This window comes from Natator depressus, chromosome 9, assembly GCF_965152275.1.
Source record: "Natator depressus isolate rNatDep1 chromosome 9, rNatDep2.hap1, whole genome shotgun sequence".
In the NCBI taxonomy this organism is placed as follows: domain Eukaryota; kingdom Metazoa; phylum Chordata; order Testudines; family Cheloniidae; genus Natator; species Natator depressus.
In genome coordinates, this window is record NC_134242.1 from 46,658,260 (window position 1) to 46,675,428 (window position 17,169).

General features: G+C 49.9%; 1 protein-coding gene across 1 annotated transcript; it reads right to left on the reverse strand.

The window, feature by feature from the left end:
• Positions 1-6,412: 6,412 nt before the first annotated feature.
• On the reverse strand, positions 6,413-9,221 carry SFT2D3 (SFT2 domain containing 3). The gene has a single exon (XM_074963008.1). The coding sequence runs from the start codon at positions 9,198-9,200 to the stop codon at positions 8,544-8,546; it is 657 nt and encodes a 218-aa protein (XP_074819109.1). The 5' UTR covers positions 9,201-9,221; the 3' UTR covers positions 6,413-8,543.
• Between the last annotated feature and the right edge of the window lie 7,948 nt (positions 9,222-17,169).

Genomic DNA, 17,169 nt, shown 5'->3' on the forward strand with positions numbered 1-17,169 from the left:
ACTCTCAACGAAACTACAAAACCCCCCATCTTCCATAGAGTGTCCGTGTGTCAAGTACATGGCACCATAGGACTAGCTCTAGAAGTCTCTACAGTTCAGTTCCTAATGCCTTAATACAATCAGTTTGGGGTTCACCATGTTTTGAGAATTTTTATTTTTACACCTTTAGCAACATTCATGTGCTATTAAATAATGTTATCTGTTGTGATGAAGTTGAGTCCAGTGCATACATACATACACACACAGAAAACCCCACACCACACCAGTGCTCCCTCTCCTACCTTCCTTAAAGGACATATGTGGAATGCTGTGAAAAGCTTCTTTTGAACTATAGATCGTACGAGCAAGAGTCCTAATGCAGTTTGCACATTCAGTCTTCATCTGCTCCTGCTAACCCGCATTGATTCAAGCCTTGCAAAGGGATCTGTTCTTTGTTCTCCATGGCATTAATTTTATATCATAAGCGATTAGAAATTCAGCAGCTTGATTAACAGGGATGTATTTAATTTTTTACAGTACTGTAGTACACAACACGCTGCAGAGAAATGAGGAATGGCCACTAAACTACAAGCTGGTGCATTCTGAACATTTAGAAAGGGCAAACCATTGAGCCACCCTGATTTTAAAGAATTTTTTTTTTAGTATTCTCCACAGGATTTTGTTTAGTGCCACTGCAACATTACAATTATTTGTTTATTCCATTTAATTATTTGCATTTCATAATAAAGTTGTTTACAAATTATGGTGTTTCAGTTATCACCATAACATATGAGATTATCTGGCTTCATCCACCAGGATGTCTGTCTAAAGTATTTCTAAGATAGCTACCTAAGTAAACCCTAAACCTCATTTAAGAAATTAGTATTACCTAGAGCTAGCCTCTTCCTGGAATCAAGCTTCCCACCCATAGCATTAAGAAACAAGATCAAGTGTGGGAGGTGGCTGATAGTGCAAATATGAAAAGGATGATCAAAATACCATTAGTAATTTTTTTTTTTTTTTACAAGCCTCTTCATCAACAGTTCCATCTAGGGTAAATAGTACATTAAGGAAAAGCAAGTGTAGCGCAGAGGGAGCTTGTTTAAGGAATCTTAAGGAAAGAGTAAATTGATCCTTGCTATGTGAGTGTGGGCTGTGGCAGCCACTCCAGCAGCCACTCATTTTGCCAAGCCATCTACCATGGTCTAATTGGGTTATGTATAAGAAAGGTTTGAGATATTTGTAGGAACTCTATTTAAACAGACCAAAGCATGGATAATGGAGAATTGCTATGATCTTCACATTCCTGCTCACTCAGCAGCTGCAGTCTTCAGATATATGCTTCTATTGTACAGAACGGTTTGGACTGAGTCACATGGTAGTGAATAGGAACACTGCCTAATTGTTTTATTGCAGATACAGTGACATAAGAAATGCTCCAGAATGTTTAAAGTGTAGTAAGCTTATAAAGTTTATTATACTATGGCTGAAGAGAGAAGTGGCCCTAAGGAAATGACATGCACAGAACAGTTTAGCAGACTCTTCCAAGACACTTGATACAGGCTAGTGGCTTCTTGCTTGAAAGAAAAGGTTAAATTTTTATATGGGGACTTCTGATGAAGGTTCTAGCTTATCTGTGTAAATTAATTTCTGTAGTTCAAAGCAGATCCTAGTTGTGTTAGGATGTAATAATGCGGAAGATAAATATTGTAATTCAAACAGCTAGAAGAAAAGAGAAACTCAGGGCGTGGCTACACTTGTGAGTTAGAGTGCATAAAAGGAGCCCTGGGTACACTAGCTCACTACCTGTCCACATTACCCAGGCATGTAGAGCTCTTCGACTCCGCGGCTAGAGTGCTCCTGGTACTCCACCTCGGCGAGTGGAATAAAGTTTTGTGCGCCCCTGCTGGAGCGCTGCAGTGCCAGTATGGACGCCCTGGTCTGTTAGTGCGCTCTAATCGGCCTCCAGAAGTGTCCCTCAATGCCTGTTCTAGCCACTCTGGTCATCACTTTGAACTCTACTGCCCTGCCCTCAGGTGACCAACCATCAGACCCACCCTTAAAATTTTCTGGGAATTTTGAAAATCCCCTTCCTGTTTGCTCAGGCAGGCATGGAGTGCTCTCAGCAAATCTTCCAGGTGACTATGCCTCCACGCGCCAGGCAATCCCCAGTATGAAGCAGTGGCGAGGTGCTGGACCTCATCAGTGTTTGGGGGGAGGAAGCTGTCCAGTCCCAGCTGCACACCAGGTGTAGGAATTACAATACCTTTGGGCAGATATCAAGGGACATGATGGAAAGGGGCCATGACCTGGATGCACTGAAGTGCAGGATTAAAGTGAAGGAGCTGCTGAATGCCTACCGCAAAGCCCAGGAGGCAGCCGTTCCGGTGCTGCCCCTGCAACCTGCCGTTTCTACAAAGAGCTGGACGCGATACTTGGGGGCAACCCCACCTCCATTCCGAGGACCACCATGGACACTTCAGAGCCCACTGCAACAAGGCAGGAGGAGGAGGAGAAGCAAAGTGGGAGCAACGCTACTGAGGCAGAGGAAGACACCCTGGAATCCCTAGATGCATGCAGCCAGGAGCTGTTCTCAAGCCAGGAGGAAGGTAGCCAGTCGTGGCGGCCAGTGCTTGGGGAAGGACAAACACCAGAGGAGGTTCCCAGTAAGCAGCTTTTATTTTGGGAAGAAGTTATTCAGTGTGGGCTCTTGGGGCAAGGAGGGTTAGGGCAGCATGCATGCCTAGATGCAGAATAGGGTGTTGATGTGCGCTCTCACATTGTGGTAATCGGCCCCAGTGATCTCTTCAAATGTCTCATCCAGAACTTAGACAATGCACTTGCGCTGGTTTCTCGGGAGAGCCACTGTGGTCCTTAGCCTTACTGGGACAACTTGACCGTGCCACTGTGACATGAGGGGCGGGGAGACCATTTCTGCACACAGGTAAGCTGCACATGGGCCAGGGTGGAAGCTGCATTGCAGTAGAAGACCCTCCCTTGCTTCCCAGGTCACCCTCAGCAGCAAGATACCTTCCAGGACAAACTCCTGTGGAAAATGTGGGGACAGCGTTCAGTATAGGGGCCCCCTGCTGCTGTTGGCTCCCCCCAAGGCACAGAAACCCAGAAGACAGTACAGCCGTGAAACAATCAGTCATGCCTGACCCTGTGCTTACTCACCATTTCGGGGCTCCCGTGGGTTATGTGTGTTCGCTTTGGGACGGGCAAATTATGCTATTGTGTAGACTGTGCTTGTCCTTAAGTATGGGGGAATCATTGCTCTGCCTGGTGTGAACAATGCTGCCTCTGTTAAGTGTTGCATTTTGCCTTTACAGATGCAACCTTGAGATCTCAGCCGTCTGTGTTATCACCGGCCAAAAGACTCCAAAGAATCAGAAAGAGGCCACGTAGAAGCAAGGAAGACATGTTGCATGAAGTAATGCAGCATTCAAATAATGAAAATCAAAAACTGCAGGAGTAGGGGGATAGCGAAAGGAGGATCCGTCAGCAGAATGAGGAGCGCCGGCACAAAAACGCAGTGCTCCGGCAGCAAAGTGCAGATTGGCTGATAAGCATAATGGAGCGCCAAGCAGACTCTATCCAGGCGCTCGTAGCCATGCAGGCAGAGCACTACCATTCCCCCCTGCCCCTGCCGCCCTTTTCCCAAAACTCTTTCCCTTGTGCCCCCATGTCGCCTCCAACCCACTTTCCCCAACATCCGGGTTCTTACCGCCACCAGCTGTCTCCAACACCTGTAGCTTCACCACCCAGCCCTGAAAACTACGACCCTTACCCACTGCACTCAAACCCCATCACCATGCAGTATAGCCGTCCTGAAGTGCAGCACTCCTTGCACAGCACTCCAGACAGGAAGGCTGAGTATGATAACAGGACATAGGCAAATCTGTAATTGTACCGTTCCCCACCCCATCCCCTTACCCTTTCTGTTTCCCAAGGAGTTGTTTCTTTTCAATAAATGGATTTTTTTTGGCTTTGAAAACATTATTATTGCATAAAGTAAAAGATACCTTAGCCCAGGAAAGAAACAGGCACTGCAAGTCAGCATAGCAACCAGAGATTCCTACTAACACTGGAACCCCTGCACTTCACTCCTGTTCAGGGCACCAGACATTACTGGTGGCTTTCAGCCTCAAATTGCTCCCTCAAGGCATCCCTAATCCTTGCAGCCCCACGCTGGGCCCCTCTAATAGCCCTGCTCTCTGGCTGTTCAAATTCAGCCTCCAGGTGTTGTTGACCCTCAGAGTTCCATGCCTGAGTGAATTGTTCACCCTTCCCCTTCACAAATGTTACGGAGGGTACAGCACGCTGATATAACTGCAGGGATGCTGTCATCGGCCAGGTTCAGCTTCCCATACAGAGAGTGCCAGCGGCCCTTTAAAGGGCCAAAAGCATACTCCAGTGTCATTCTGCACCGGCTCAGCCTGTTGTTGAACTGCTCCTTGCTGCTGTCAAGGCTCCCTGTGGAGGGTTTCATGAGCCATAGCATTAAAGGGTAAACGGTGTCTCCAAGGATTGCAATGGGCATTTTGACATCCCCTATGGTGATCTTCTGGTCTGGGAAAAAAGTCCCAGCTTGCAGCTTCCTGAACGGGTTAGTGTTCTGAAAGATGCGTGCATCATGCACCTTTCCGGGCCAGCCTGCGTTAATGTCAATGAAACACCCACAATGATCCACAAGCGCCTGAAGAACCATAGAGAAATACCCCTTCCAATTAATGTACTCGGAGGCTAGGTGGGCTGGTGCCAGAATTGGAATATGCGTGCCATCTATCGCCCCTCCGCAGTTAGGGAAACCCATTTGTGCAAAGCCAGCCACAATGTCATGAACACTATCCGGAGTCATGGGTTTTCTGAGCAGGATGCAATTAACGGCCCCACAAACTTGCATCAACACGATTCCAATGGGCGACTTTCCCACTCTAAACTGCTTACCGACCAACCAGTAGCTGTCTGGAGTTGCCAGCTTCCAGACTGCAATAGCCACCCACTTCTCCACCGTCAGGGCAGCTCTCAATCTTGTGTCCTTGCGTTGCAGGGTGGGGGCGAGCTCATCACACAGTCCCATGAAAGTGGCTTTTCTCATCCAAAAGTTCTGCAGCCACTGCTCGTCATCCCAGACTTGCATGACGATGTGATCCCACCACTCAGTGCTTGTTTCCCCGAGCCCAAAAGCGGCACTCCACGATGGTGAGCATGTCCGTGAATGCCACAAGGAAACTCGTGTCATGTGTGTTACTTGAGTCAGTATCATCTGAGCCCTCACTGTCACTTTGGATCATAAGGAATAACTCGACTGCCAAACATGATGTGCTGGCAAGACTCATCAGCATACTCCTCAGCAGTTCGGGCTCCATTCCTGCAGACTGAAAGGGAAGACAGAGGACCCAGTACAAAAAATGTTGAAAGATGGCACCATATGTGGACAAAAGTACAGGGATTGCTGGGATGCGAACCGATGCATCACGGGGTGTTGGGAGAGGACCCAGAATGCCCTGTACCCCCCTGCCCCCTTCCCACAAGCCCCAGCGCCAGAATGGGAAGAGGTGCGCTGTGGGATAGCTGCCCATGATGCACCGCTCCCACTGCCGCTGCAAATGTGGCCACACCAGTGCGCTTGCAGCTGTCAGCATGGACAGACTGAAGCGCTTTCCCTACTGTGCTCTCTGAAGGCGGGTTTAACTCAAAGCGCTCTACATCTGCAAGTGTAGCCATGCCCTCAGAAGCCCCTCTATCATTAGTTAAGGTCTGGAAGGCTCACTCCATACATCTGAGCCCAACAATGGGAACACACACAAGAAATGTTAAAAAAATTCAAGCCGCCTTTATATAATTAAGAGGACTGAAACCTATATTCTAAAAGTAAAACTTTGAGCTCCCTTAAGACAAGCCATGTCAATATGATCACAATTGGTACACAAACCCTTGTTAATTTTAGGGTAATATCTTTAAATCCATAATGCAGAAGAGCTACAAGAGCTCTGCTGCTTTTGAGGGGAAGAAAACGTCCAAGAGGCAGAACCAGGCCAACCATAGCTAGTTATAGAACTATGCTCTGCTGTGACCCTGTAGCCTGTGAAGATTAGTGGTTGGAGATTCTTGTGGCCAGCCTTTGGTAGTGGGAGGATTCTGTCATCTTCCATATAAGACCCTTTAACAGAGGTGTATGAGATATTTACTAAACTTTTGCCCTAAATCTTTTAGCCTACTTTTTAAAAAATTTAATCTCATCCAAGAACTTTAACCTAGGTTTAGTTTAGAAGCAGTCTCACACCGATCTGATATTACACTGATCTAAATCCAAATGAAGCTGTGAAAGTAAACAGGAAGACAGATTCAGTGCTGCTGTTTTAAAAAAAAAAAAAAACTAGACCTGCTCATGTCTAGATTAATACTTTTGGTATAAAAATATATTTTATTAAAATTATAAATATTGTACATAATTTGCTAAATTAAGCATTCATTTACTTTAGTTCTGTACAAATATTAAATAGATTAAGATAATCTCTTCCTAAGTAGCATCCAATAATACTCAAGCATGTGTTCTGCAATATGCCCAGCCTCTACTAGCCAATCTATTTCTCCAGGTCAGGCTACAAACATCACTGCTAAATAAGCACTACCTGCCCAACTCCTAGAACCAAGGGGCTAGGGAGTTTGCTTGAGCAAGGACTTCAGGAACTGACCCTGCAGCTCTGGAGGCAAAAGCTAGTGTAGCACCATTCTGGCAGTCTTACTGCAAAGAACTAAAATGATCTCTATGATTTGACTGAAATTTCTTATGATATGCTTTCACTCTTTTCATGATTCCCTACATAAGAGGTATACCCTTGCTTGTCAAAGGATATGACTGTGATCCACAACCTCTATGAATGCTACTTGTTAAAGGATGTTGTTTTCAATATTTTGAAGGTTACTAGTTGATTTTTTTTTTTTAAAAGACAGTTAAATAGAATGGGTATCTCAACATTCACTGGACTATCATAAGCCAGTCCAAGATTACTACAATTACATTTGATCACTACATTTTGACTCTTTATATCAGATTACAGTTGCAAAGATGTCACGAAACAACATTTGTGGTAACATATACCTACAGCTTCTGATTTTAGGTTTTAACCGATAAAACCCCTGCTACAAAAAAAAAGGTCAGTATTTATCCAATCAATACAGGATATGGTTAACTTGTGTTTAAGGGCTAGTCAACACAGCAGTAATGCGGACTACAGGTGTGTGATTTCTAAAGTACATATGTTGTGTATTAAACAGGTCTCACAGACCGTGCTAGGGTACATAAAAGGTTCCTTAGTGCACTCTGAGTAGTGCTATCTGAAGTAGTATTACATTAAAACACAATAGGGAAAAATAAAGAGATTACTCATTACAGTATATACACAAAAAAAGTCCAACTCCCACCCCAAATTATTGGACATCTACATAGAATTCAAATTGCTAAAAACAAACATCCGTAAATAAGCTCTGAAAACAGGAGCTCTATAGATACCCATAAAACTTCAAAGAAAGTTGGGTGTATCTATACACAACAGATTTTTCTAGGAGGCACCTGTCATCAGTACATCCCAAGCTGGAGTGAATCCTGCAAGGCTCTGGAGTATAACAAAAGCATTATACTATGGGTAGAGTTTAGTATAGACAATATACTTGGCTCTGTATTCTTACAGGCCACTTCAAAGTGTGAATATCAGCCCTGTGGTCCTACACTTTATGTAGGAATCTGATCATCCTATCACCCATAACAGGACACAGACTCCAGGATACTGCTACAAAGTTCATTTTGCACTGATAAGGCAAAGCCTATACTGAGATAGGACTGGGAATGATGGCACAAAAAAGTGTTACACGTGAATACAGTAAAAGAACAAAACAACAACATATAGTCACAGTTGCAGCTTTAGGATTTTAGTTGCACTGTTCATAGGTAGGGAGAAAAATTGTTCCACAGCTCCATTAACACTGGTCCTTGGAGAAGCAAAAATCTTCCCTCCTTTTGTCGGTTTCTTGTCTGTTGTCCACGTTAACTGTCAAGTTCGAGTCGTTTTTCCTGAACTTTCCCAAGTAGCTTCTGCGCCTTACAGCCAAGTGTCTTTGTACAGGTCCACGTCCTCAGGAGGCGCATGCACAGAGCGCAGCTCCCAGGTACCTCCTCCCTCACCACAGCGCACCGGTTGTGCAGGAAAAACTTGCCTTCAATAGGACCAGGACCGGGGGGGAGGGGAAGAACGGCCCCGGCTTTGTCGCTCAGTCACCCCCTGCCCCCCCGAGCAACAGGACACCCACGCCCCGCTAGGGACTCGGAGCCGCATGTCCCTCGGAGCAGCCGTGCGAGCCGAGGTCGGGATGCTGCTGGCCCAAGGCCCTGTATTCAGAAAGGCTGTTGCCCAGCCAGAGAGCCGCGTCTGCCCTACCGGGCAGCCGAGACGTGCGACCGGCCCCATGGGACAGCAGCAAAGATCCAGCCCGGGGATGGGGCGGGGTCCGCAGCCCTCACCCCGCATCCGGGTCTGCTCGGCGCACGCCGCCCCGCGCCCTCACACGGGCAGGCTTTTGGAGACGCGGCGGCGCACGAAGCCGCCCAGGAGGCCGCCGAGGTAGCGCAGGCCGGCGGGGCCCCCGGGCAGCAGGGCGAGCAGGCAGCCGGCCATGGCGGCGAGTTGGGCGGCGGCCCCGAGCGCGGTGAGCAGGGTGCTGCGCAGGCCGAGCGCGGCGTAGAGGGTGCCGGCCAGGGCGCCGAGGTAGAGCACGGAGCCGCGGCTGGGCTCCCTCAGGAGGCGGCTCGGCCCCCGCAGGAAGCCGGCGGCGCCCAGAGCGAAGGCCGAGCCCAGCGACCAGAGCAGCGCGAACTTGCGGGCGCGGAGCAGCAGCAGCGGCGCGTAGAGCGCGGCCAGGCCGAAGCAGAGCGCGGCCAGCAACAGGCACAGGCCGCTCCCCACCAGCCGCTGCCAGCGCGAGAGCCCCGGTAGCCAGGGGTCCGGCTCGGCCGCCCAGGGCCACGAGCCGGCAGCCGGCGAGGAGGAGGAGGAGGAGGAGGAGCGGCCTGCGAAGAAGGGGCTCAGCCGGCCCAGCCACGTCCCCCCTCCGGCGTCATCTGCGTCCGGCGTCGGCCGCGAGGCGCTCGGGACGGCTGGGCCGGGGCTGGCCTTCGACTGAGCGAGGTACTCCTGCAACTGCCGGTTCAGCTCCGCCATCTCGGAGGGGGAGGGTAACAACAGGCGGGGAAAGACCCGGATCTGAACGCCAGCGCCAATGGGACACGTCGCTCTTCGCTGCCCTCAAGGAAGCGCAGCCACATCCGGGTTACTGGGCGTCTCCCTAGAGCTCGACCGGCGGGGAGATTACGTTGTCACATGAGACGATCAGTCACGTGACTTTTCCGAGCGTTACGAAAGGGCGTAGAACTAGGGGAGGGCCGTAGTTCTCAGAGCTGAGTCCTGCGGCCGGCGCCCAGCCCCCCCCCCACCCCCGTTCCCCCGCAGCTGAATCAATGTGTCTGCTACAAGCTTTAAGAAGGTTGTAGAAATTGAGCTGGTTCAACAGCTCAGGGATCAGGGGCTGCCACTGGGACAGTTGAGGTGTCCATTAGCCACGTGAAAAAGGCAGAATGAAGGGGGATTTTAATTATGACCTGCAAAGTTTTATATTAAGTTTGTGTTCTTTTCAATATATTTTGGATTGATCAAGGAGGCCTGTAAGAGTTTTTGTTTTCTTTTAATATTATTTATGCTTGTGTTGTGTTTGGTATGTCTGCTCTTAAGGGATTTTGCTGTAAGGTTTCTTGGGAATCTCAGGGATGTTTATTGTGAGCTCTAACAACTTAACTGAAGGGATGATGTATTGAACCTTTAATGAAGTTATCCTTTTCCTCAAATGTTCATTAGGCCTTGGACTTAAAGAAGTGTTAGCAAAGAAGACAAAAAGAGACTTAAACCATCTGGAAATCTCTTCCCTGCTCAAGTAATCAAATTTCAGTCACTTGTTATGATATCTTAATTTTAGGGCTGTCAATTAATTGCAGTTAACTCACATGATTAACTCAAAAGTTAATCACGATTAATTGCACTTATAACAATAGAATACTAATAAAAATTTAATAAATATTTTTGGATGGTTTTTCTACATTTTCAATATTTCAATATCAATTACAACACAGAATACAAGTGCACAGTGCTTACTTTATATTTATTGGTGATTGCAAATATTTGCATTATAAAAAGCAAAAAAAAAAATTTTTTTCAGTTCACCTAATACAAATACTGTAGTGCATTCTCTTTATCGTGAAAGTTTAACTTACAAATGTAGAATTATGTACAAACAAACTGCATTCACAAATAAAACAATGTAAAACTTGAGAGTCTACAGGTCCACTCAGTCCTACTTCTTCATCATCCACTCACTCAAACAAGTTTGTTTACATTGATGGGAGATACTGCTGCCTGCTTCTTATTTACAGTGTCACCTGAAAGTAAGAAGAGGCGTTCGCATGGCACTTTTGTAGCCAGTATTGCAAGATATTTACATGACAGATATGCTAAACTTTCATACACCCCTTCCGTGCTTCAGTTGCCATTCCAGAGGTCATGCTTCCATGCTGCTGATGATTGGAATTAATATATTTGAAAATTTAGTAAACATCCAAAAATATTTAAACTACACCTCTACCCTGATATAATGCAGTCAGATAATAACGTGAATTCGGATGTAACGCGGTAAAGCAGCGCTCCATGGAGCGGGGCTGCTTTACCGCGTTATATCCGAATTCGTGTTACCACAAGCTGTTCCTCTGCACCCCCCCCTTTACTTGCTGCGGCCTCCCCGCCCCAGCTTTCCTCCGCCTCCTCCCACAAGCGTGCCGCCACTCCGCTTCTCTTCCTTCCCAGGCTTGCTATGCCTCTCGTGGAGGGGGAGTTATTAAGTCGACGTAGTGAGGCAGTTACGTCAGCGGGAGCGAAATTTTAGTGTAGACACGTAGTTAGGGTGACACGAGACAGCTTAGGTCTTATGCACAGCGTTTAGATTGATATAGTAAGATCTATGCAGTGTCAGTGTAGACGTTGTGTTATTTACATCATCTGTTAGTGGCCTCTAGAAAGTGTCCCACACTGTCCCATCTTGACCTCTCTGGTCACCATTTTGATCTCCGCTGTCCAGCGGCCAGGTACCCAGGAAGCGAAGCCTCCCCTTTAAAGCCCCACAACATTTTGAAATTGCATTTCCTGTTTGCCAGGCTTGGAGAGCTCATCTAACAACTCTAGAGCATGCCTAGCAACTGCTGAGCTGACCGTGCCGGCTCCATGTTGTAGACGCGCTCCTGCCTGGAGTACACAGGAGGAGTTGGATCTTCTGGGTTTGTGTGGAGAAGAGGCTGTGCAGGCATAGCTCTGATCCAGCCATAGAAACGTTGACATCTACAAGCAGATTGCTTAGGGAATGGAGGAGAAGGGCTACAAAAGGGACCAACACCAGTGCTGTGTGAAAGCCAAGGAGCTGCAGCAGGGGTACCAGAAGGCAAGGGAGGCTAACAATCACTCTGTTGTGGAGCCTCAGACCTGCTGCTTTTACAGAAAACTGCATGCCATCCTCGGAGGAGACCCCACGACCACTCTCAAGAGTCCCGTGGATACTTTGGAGGTGCCCAAGTCACAGGCCTCTGCTGTGAACAGTGAGGAGGGGGAAGAGGGGGCGGAGTATGGGGAACAGGTCACCGGGGGATCCAGTGGTTCAGTGAGCCAGGACCTGTTTTTGAGTTCTGGGCAGTCCAGACAATCCAGCGTAGGCGAGCACGATGCAGGGGAAGGAACCTGTAGTAAATGTGCAGTTTGCTTTGAAATTGCAGGGGTGGAACCCCCAAAGTAGCAGGACACATCTGTTGATTTACTCTTTTTTACTTATGCTAGAAGAGGTGAAATAACCAAGAGAGGTAGAGTTGCTGTCTGCTTCTCATTCACCTGTTCAGCTAGGCAGAGGGGGCCCTGTGGAACAGTTTGTTTATGTGCACTGGGATGTCCCGTGAATCCTCCATAGAGATCTCGAGGAAACTTTCATGGAAGTAGCCTGCAATCCTCTGTCAAAGGTTTCTGTTGAGGGCTGCCTTATTTCTTCCACTGTGGTATGATATTTTCCTGCTCCATCCAGAAATTATTTCAACATGCACCATTGCAGCACACAGGCTAGCAGCATATGGCCCCAGTCTGCAGCTGGAGCTGTTTCCTTTCAGCCTCCATTACCTTTAGGAGTGAGATATCAGCTAAAATCACCAGTGCCTGTAGAAAATGGTGCCAGTATTCAGTTCAGTTGCCCTGTCTGCATATACTCATGCCTGTGAGGTATCCCCCTTATTTCCCCAACACCCCCAGCCACCAAGGGCCATGGTCACCATGGCTGCACTATCACCATGCTCAATGAATCCCAAGGAGAAGTGAGAATGTAGTGCTTACAACTTGTGTGGATAAAGGGAATAAAGGGTAGGCTCAGTGGCGGATTTAGAGTTAGTGGGGCCCTGTGCTCAGATTCATTTTTGGGGCCCCTCCTTGGGACCCAGCCAAGAAAAAGAACATTCTCTCTTATCTCCCCCACCCGTTTTTCATTCTTTTGTTCTTCATCCTCCTCCTATAAGTAATAGAAAGTAAATGAAAATAAAGTGAGGTACCTTGGTTGTTTTTGTAGTCTAACTTATTTTTCCACAGACCACTTGAAAATCACTGAGGGTCTCGGCGGACCACTTAATGATCTTTCCAAATATTGTTTGTACCGTTAGCTAACTATTGTAAAGTGCTTTGGATAAGAGCGCTTTATTAAAAAAAAAATGTAAAAAAACATTGGGGTGTGGGGTCTGGCCAGGACTTAGGGTGCGGAAGGGGGGCTCAGGGATGAGGGTGCAGGCTATGGGAGGAAGTTAGGGTGCAGGACCAGGCTGGGGGTTGGGGTGCAGGGTCTGGCCAGGTGTTAAGGTGCGGGAGGGGGCTCAGGGCTGGGGCAGGGGGTTGGGGTGTGGAGTGCTCACCTGGGGCAGCTCCCGTTTGGTGTGAAGGGTGCAGGTGGGGAACCGGGGGCGGGGCAAGAGTCAGGGAGGGTAGGGGGCTGGGGGGGTGAGAGGGGGTGCAGGAGTCAGGGCTGGGGTGTGTATGATGGGGTGCAGGAGTCAGGGCTGGGGTGTGTGTGACAGGGTGCAGGAGTCAGGGCTGGGGGTGTGTGAGGGGGCTGCAGGAGTCAGGCAGGGGACTGTGTGTGTGGGAGGGGGTGCAGGTGTCAGTGCTGGGGGGGTGTGACGGGGTGCAGGAGTCAGGGCTGGGGGTGCGTGAGGGGGCTGCAGGAGTCAGGGAGGGCAGGGGGCTGTGTGTGTGGGAGGGGGTGCAGGAGTTAGGGCTGGGGGGGTATGAGGGGGTGCAGGAGCCAGGGCTGTGTGTGTGTGATGGGGTGCAGGAGTCAGGGCTGGGGGTGTGTGAGGGGGTGCAGGAGTCAGGGAGGGCAGGGGGCTAAGGGTGTGTGAGGGGGGTGCAGGAGTCAGGGCAGTGCTCTGCAGTTGTGGGGGTGCTCCCAGCCTGAGTTGCTCATGGCAGGGAACTGGGGGGGTATGTGTAGGGGGAATGTGGGGGCCCCACCTTTGCTCTTCCCTGCCCCAATTCCACGCACTTCCCCAAGGCCCTGCCCCTGCTTCTCTGCCTCTTCCCCCAGCGCACTGCAGCCCCGCCCTTCCCCTCCCTCCTGGAACTACCTGAGTGCCAACAAACAGCTGTTTGGTGGTGGGGGAAGCGCTGGGAGGGGAGGGGTGGGAACGCTGCACGCTCAGGGTGAGGAGGTGGGGAGGAGCTTGGTTGCCAGTGCGTGCGGAGCCTGCAGAAGGACCCCAGCAGCTGGCAGGATCAAGCTTCTGCCCCTGCAGATGCCTGGCCCTGAGGCCCCCTGTCATTGGGGGGCCCCATGCCAGGGCACCCTGTGATTTACTGTAAATTGGCCTCTGGGTAGGCTGGGTCTCCCAGGATCACTATTGACATTTTAATGTCCTCAGTGGTAATCCACCAGCCTGGAAAGAAAATCCCTGCTTGCAGCTTTCTGAACATATAAAGATATGCGTGTCATGTGCCTTTTCTGACCAGCCCACATTGATGTCAGTAAAGTGTCCCCCCGGTGATGCACCAATGCTTGTATGACCATAGCAAAGTAGCCCTTTCTGTTGATGTACTCCGTGGGAAGGTGGTTTGGTGCTAAAATAGGGATATGCGTGCCAGCTATTGCCCCACCGCAGTTTGGGAACACCATTGCTGCAAAACAGCCACTACGTCCTGCACATTGCCCAGAGTCACAGTCCTTCATAACAGGTCGTGATTAATGGCACTCCACACTTGCATCACAACAACTCCCATGTGGATTTCCCAACTCCAAACTGATTTCTGACTGATGACTTGGGAATCTGGCATTGCAAGTTTCCACAGAGCGATTAACACTCACTTCTTCACTGTCAGTGCAGCTGTCATTTTGGTGTCACTGCACTGGAGGGCTGGGGTGAGCTCCGCACACACATCCAGGAATGTGGCCTTGTACATCCGAAAGTTCTACAACCACTGCTCATCATCCCATACCTGCATAATAATGTGGTCCCACCAGTCAATACTTGTTTCTTGGGTCCAGAACCAGTGCTCCACCATCTCCAGCTGCTCCATGAATGGCAAAAACTTTGAATTGTTTCTTTCTATGTCCCACAGCAATCTAGTCTCTAAGGAATTGTCATGTTCCCGTGGCACCACAAAAATACTGCAGGATCAGGTGCCCTGTTCTCGCAACGCTCATCACAATAGCGCAGAGCTGTGCAGGATCCATGCTTCTGACACAGATGGTGGACAGTGAGAAGGGACGCACGGGTTTGCAGGTATTTGGAAGAGAGGCGCAAAATGTTATGGAATGCAGATAAAATTATGGATGGAGAACACTGCGTTATGGGACGTTGAAATCATGTTCCTAGTCACCCCTTTGAGACTCATTTCAGCCCCATGGGGCATTGCAAAACCTTCCCAAAACACCCTGCAATAGATGGTGGTGAGTTGCACAGTGAAATAGGTATCCACAGTGCACTGTTCTCTCCATTGATGCAAGCACTGCTAGTGAGGACGTGCACTGACGGCACAAGGAGCGTAGTGTGGACATGTAAAAGTGATTTAATTACTGCATCAGCTGTAGGCCAACATACTTAGGTCGACATAATTTTGTAGTGTAGACTTGCCCTCAGTCTCCTCTTTATCCTGTGGACCTGATTTCCTTACACTCATCTGAACTCCCCCATCCCTCCTCTCAGTGGTCAGCTAGTTACATGCCGTGTTGACAGTTTCATAATTTTCCAATCCTCCCTGTAAATTCGAACGCCCCCTCTAATTTCAATTCCTGGGGAAAACAGTGTGTGGAGTCACTTACACCTATGGAAAGTGAGTGTAAAATGCTATCAAATCAGCATTCTCCACACAGTTAGATTCTCAAAGTTGCGAGATGGAGTCAGGAGACCTGCAAGTAACTTGCAACTTTGGAGGGGAGCCTCTGTCATTACCCATGTCAGCACAGCAATTCTCTTTGTACAGAATCAGTTGACTTTGGGAAACGGGTTACTTCTTGGAGGAGAGAAGCCGGGATTATGGCAGCTGATGGACTCCGCCTGTTTTCCAACTTTTTAGTTCTGGAAGGGCAAAATCCCCTCACAGACTCACACATCAACCTCCTACTGCTAGGTTCTCAAACCCCTTCTGTGCATGGACCACAGGAAGAGATCTTCAGCCACTAAGTGGAGATGATGGGCATGAAGCACAGTTTGGGAACTGTGATTCTGTGCTTAGCACCCTGGGGTGCATGTGGGAAGACCCCCAGAGATGTGGCCTATATTTGCCTGGGCAGAGAGCTCTGATCAGGCTGCATGGAATTGGATCTGGGAGCTGCTGTTTCCCCAGGAACTGGTGAGAGAACTCTCCTCACATCTCCCCTCACTGAGGGGAGCCAGGGGACGGGTTTGATCCCTGGGGCTGGCTGTATTTTTGTGTTCCCAGTTTCTCCTCTCACAGGAGCGGAGTTTGATTCCTGGGTTTATCTCACTTCTCCCATAGAGGGATGTCTCCCCCCAAGGGGGTTTATCCCTGGGGGTGGGTTGATCTTTGGTGGGTACCCCCCCTTCTCCCCTGGGTGGGGGTTGATCGCTGGGGGTGGACTGGTTCCTGGGGCATGTCTCCCCAGGGCAGTTGATCCCTGGAGGGAGGGCTGGTTCCTGGGGACATCAATCCCTGGGGGTGGGCTGGTTCCTGGGGGGTGTCGATCCTGGGAGGGGCCTGGTTCCTGGGGTGTGTCCCCTTCTGTCTGGAGGTGGGCTGGTTCCTGGGGGTATCTCCCTGAGGGGGGGGCGTTGATCCCTGAAGATGGTTTGGTTCCTGGAAGGTGTCTCCCAGGGAGGTATTGTTCCCGGGGTGTGGGCAGGTTCCTGGGGATGCCACCCTGGGGGGCAAGGGGGAAGCTGCTTCCTGAGGGTGGTTTGGTTCCTGGAGGGTGTCTCCGGGGAGGGGGGGGGTGTTGTTCCCAGCAGGTGGGCTGGTTCTCGGTGATATCTCCCAGGGTGGGGGGCAGGATGTGGAGTTGATCCCTGGGGGTGGTTTGTTTCCTGGAGGGCGTCTCCCAGGGGGATGTTGTTCCCGGGGGGGGGGGGGGTGGGCTGGTTCCTGGAGGTGCCTCCCTGGTGGGGAGGGGTTTGATCTCTGAGGGTCATTTGGTTCCAAGGGAGGTGTCTCCTGGGGGGGGGGGTGTTGTTCCCAGGGGGTGGGCTGGTTCCTGGGGATGTTTCCTGGGGGGGTGGAGTTGATCCCTGGGGGTGGTGTGGTTCCTAAAGGGTGTCTCCCCTGCTCCCTGGGGAAGATTTGATCCCGGGAGGTGGGCTGGTTCCTGGGGTGCGTCTCCTCTTTTCTCCAGAACGGGGGGGAGCCTAGGGGGTGGGTTGGTTCCTGGGCGGTGTCTCCTCTTCTCCTGGAGGGGGGTGATCATGGGGGGGTGTTGACCCCTACGGGTGGTTTGGTTCCTGGACGGTTTCTCCCGTGGCGGAGGCGGGTCCAGCCCCTGCCGTTTCATCATTTCTCGTTTCATTCCCTTTATAGGAAATGTATGTGCGGGGCTGGAGGCGCTCCCCGGAGCCAGCGGAGC

What these genes read in the sequence shown, in the direction of transcription:
- SFT2D3 (XM_074963008.1), bottom strand. Translation starts at nt 9,200, where the DNA reads ATGGCGGAGCTGAACCGGCAGTTGCAGGAGTACCTCGCTCAGTCGAAG.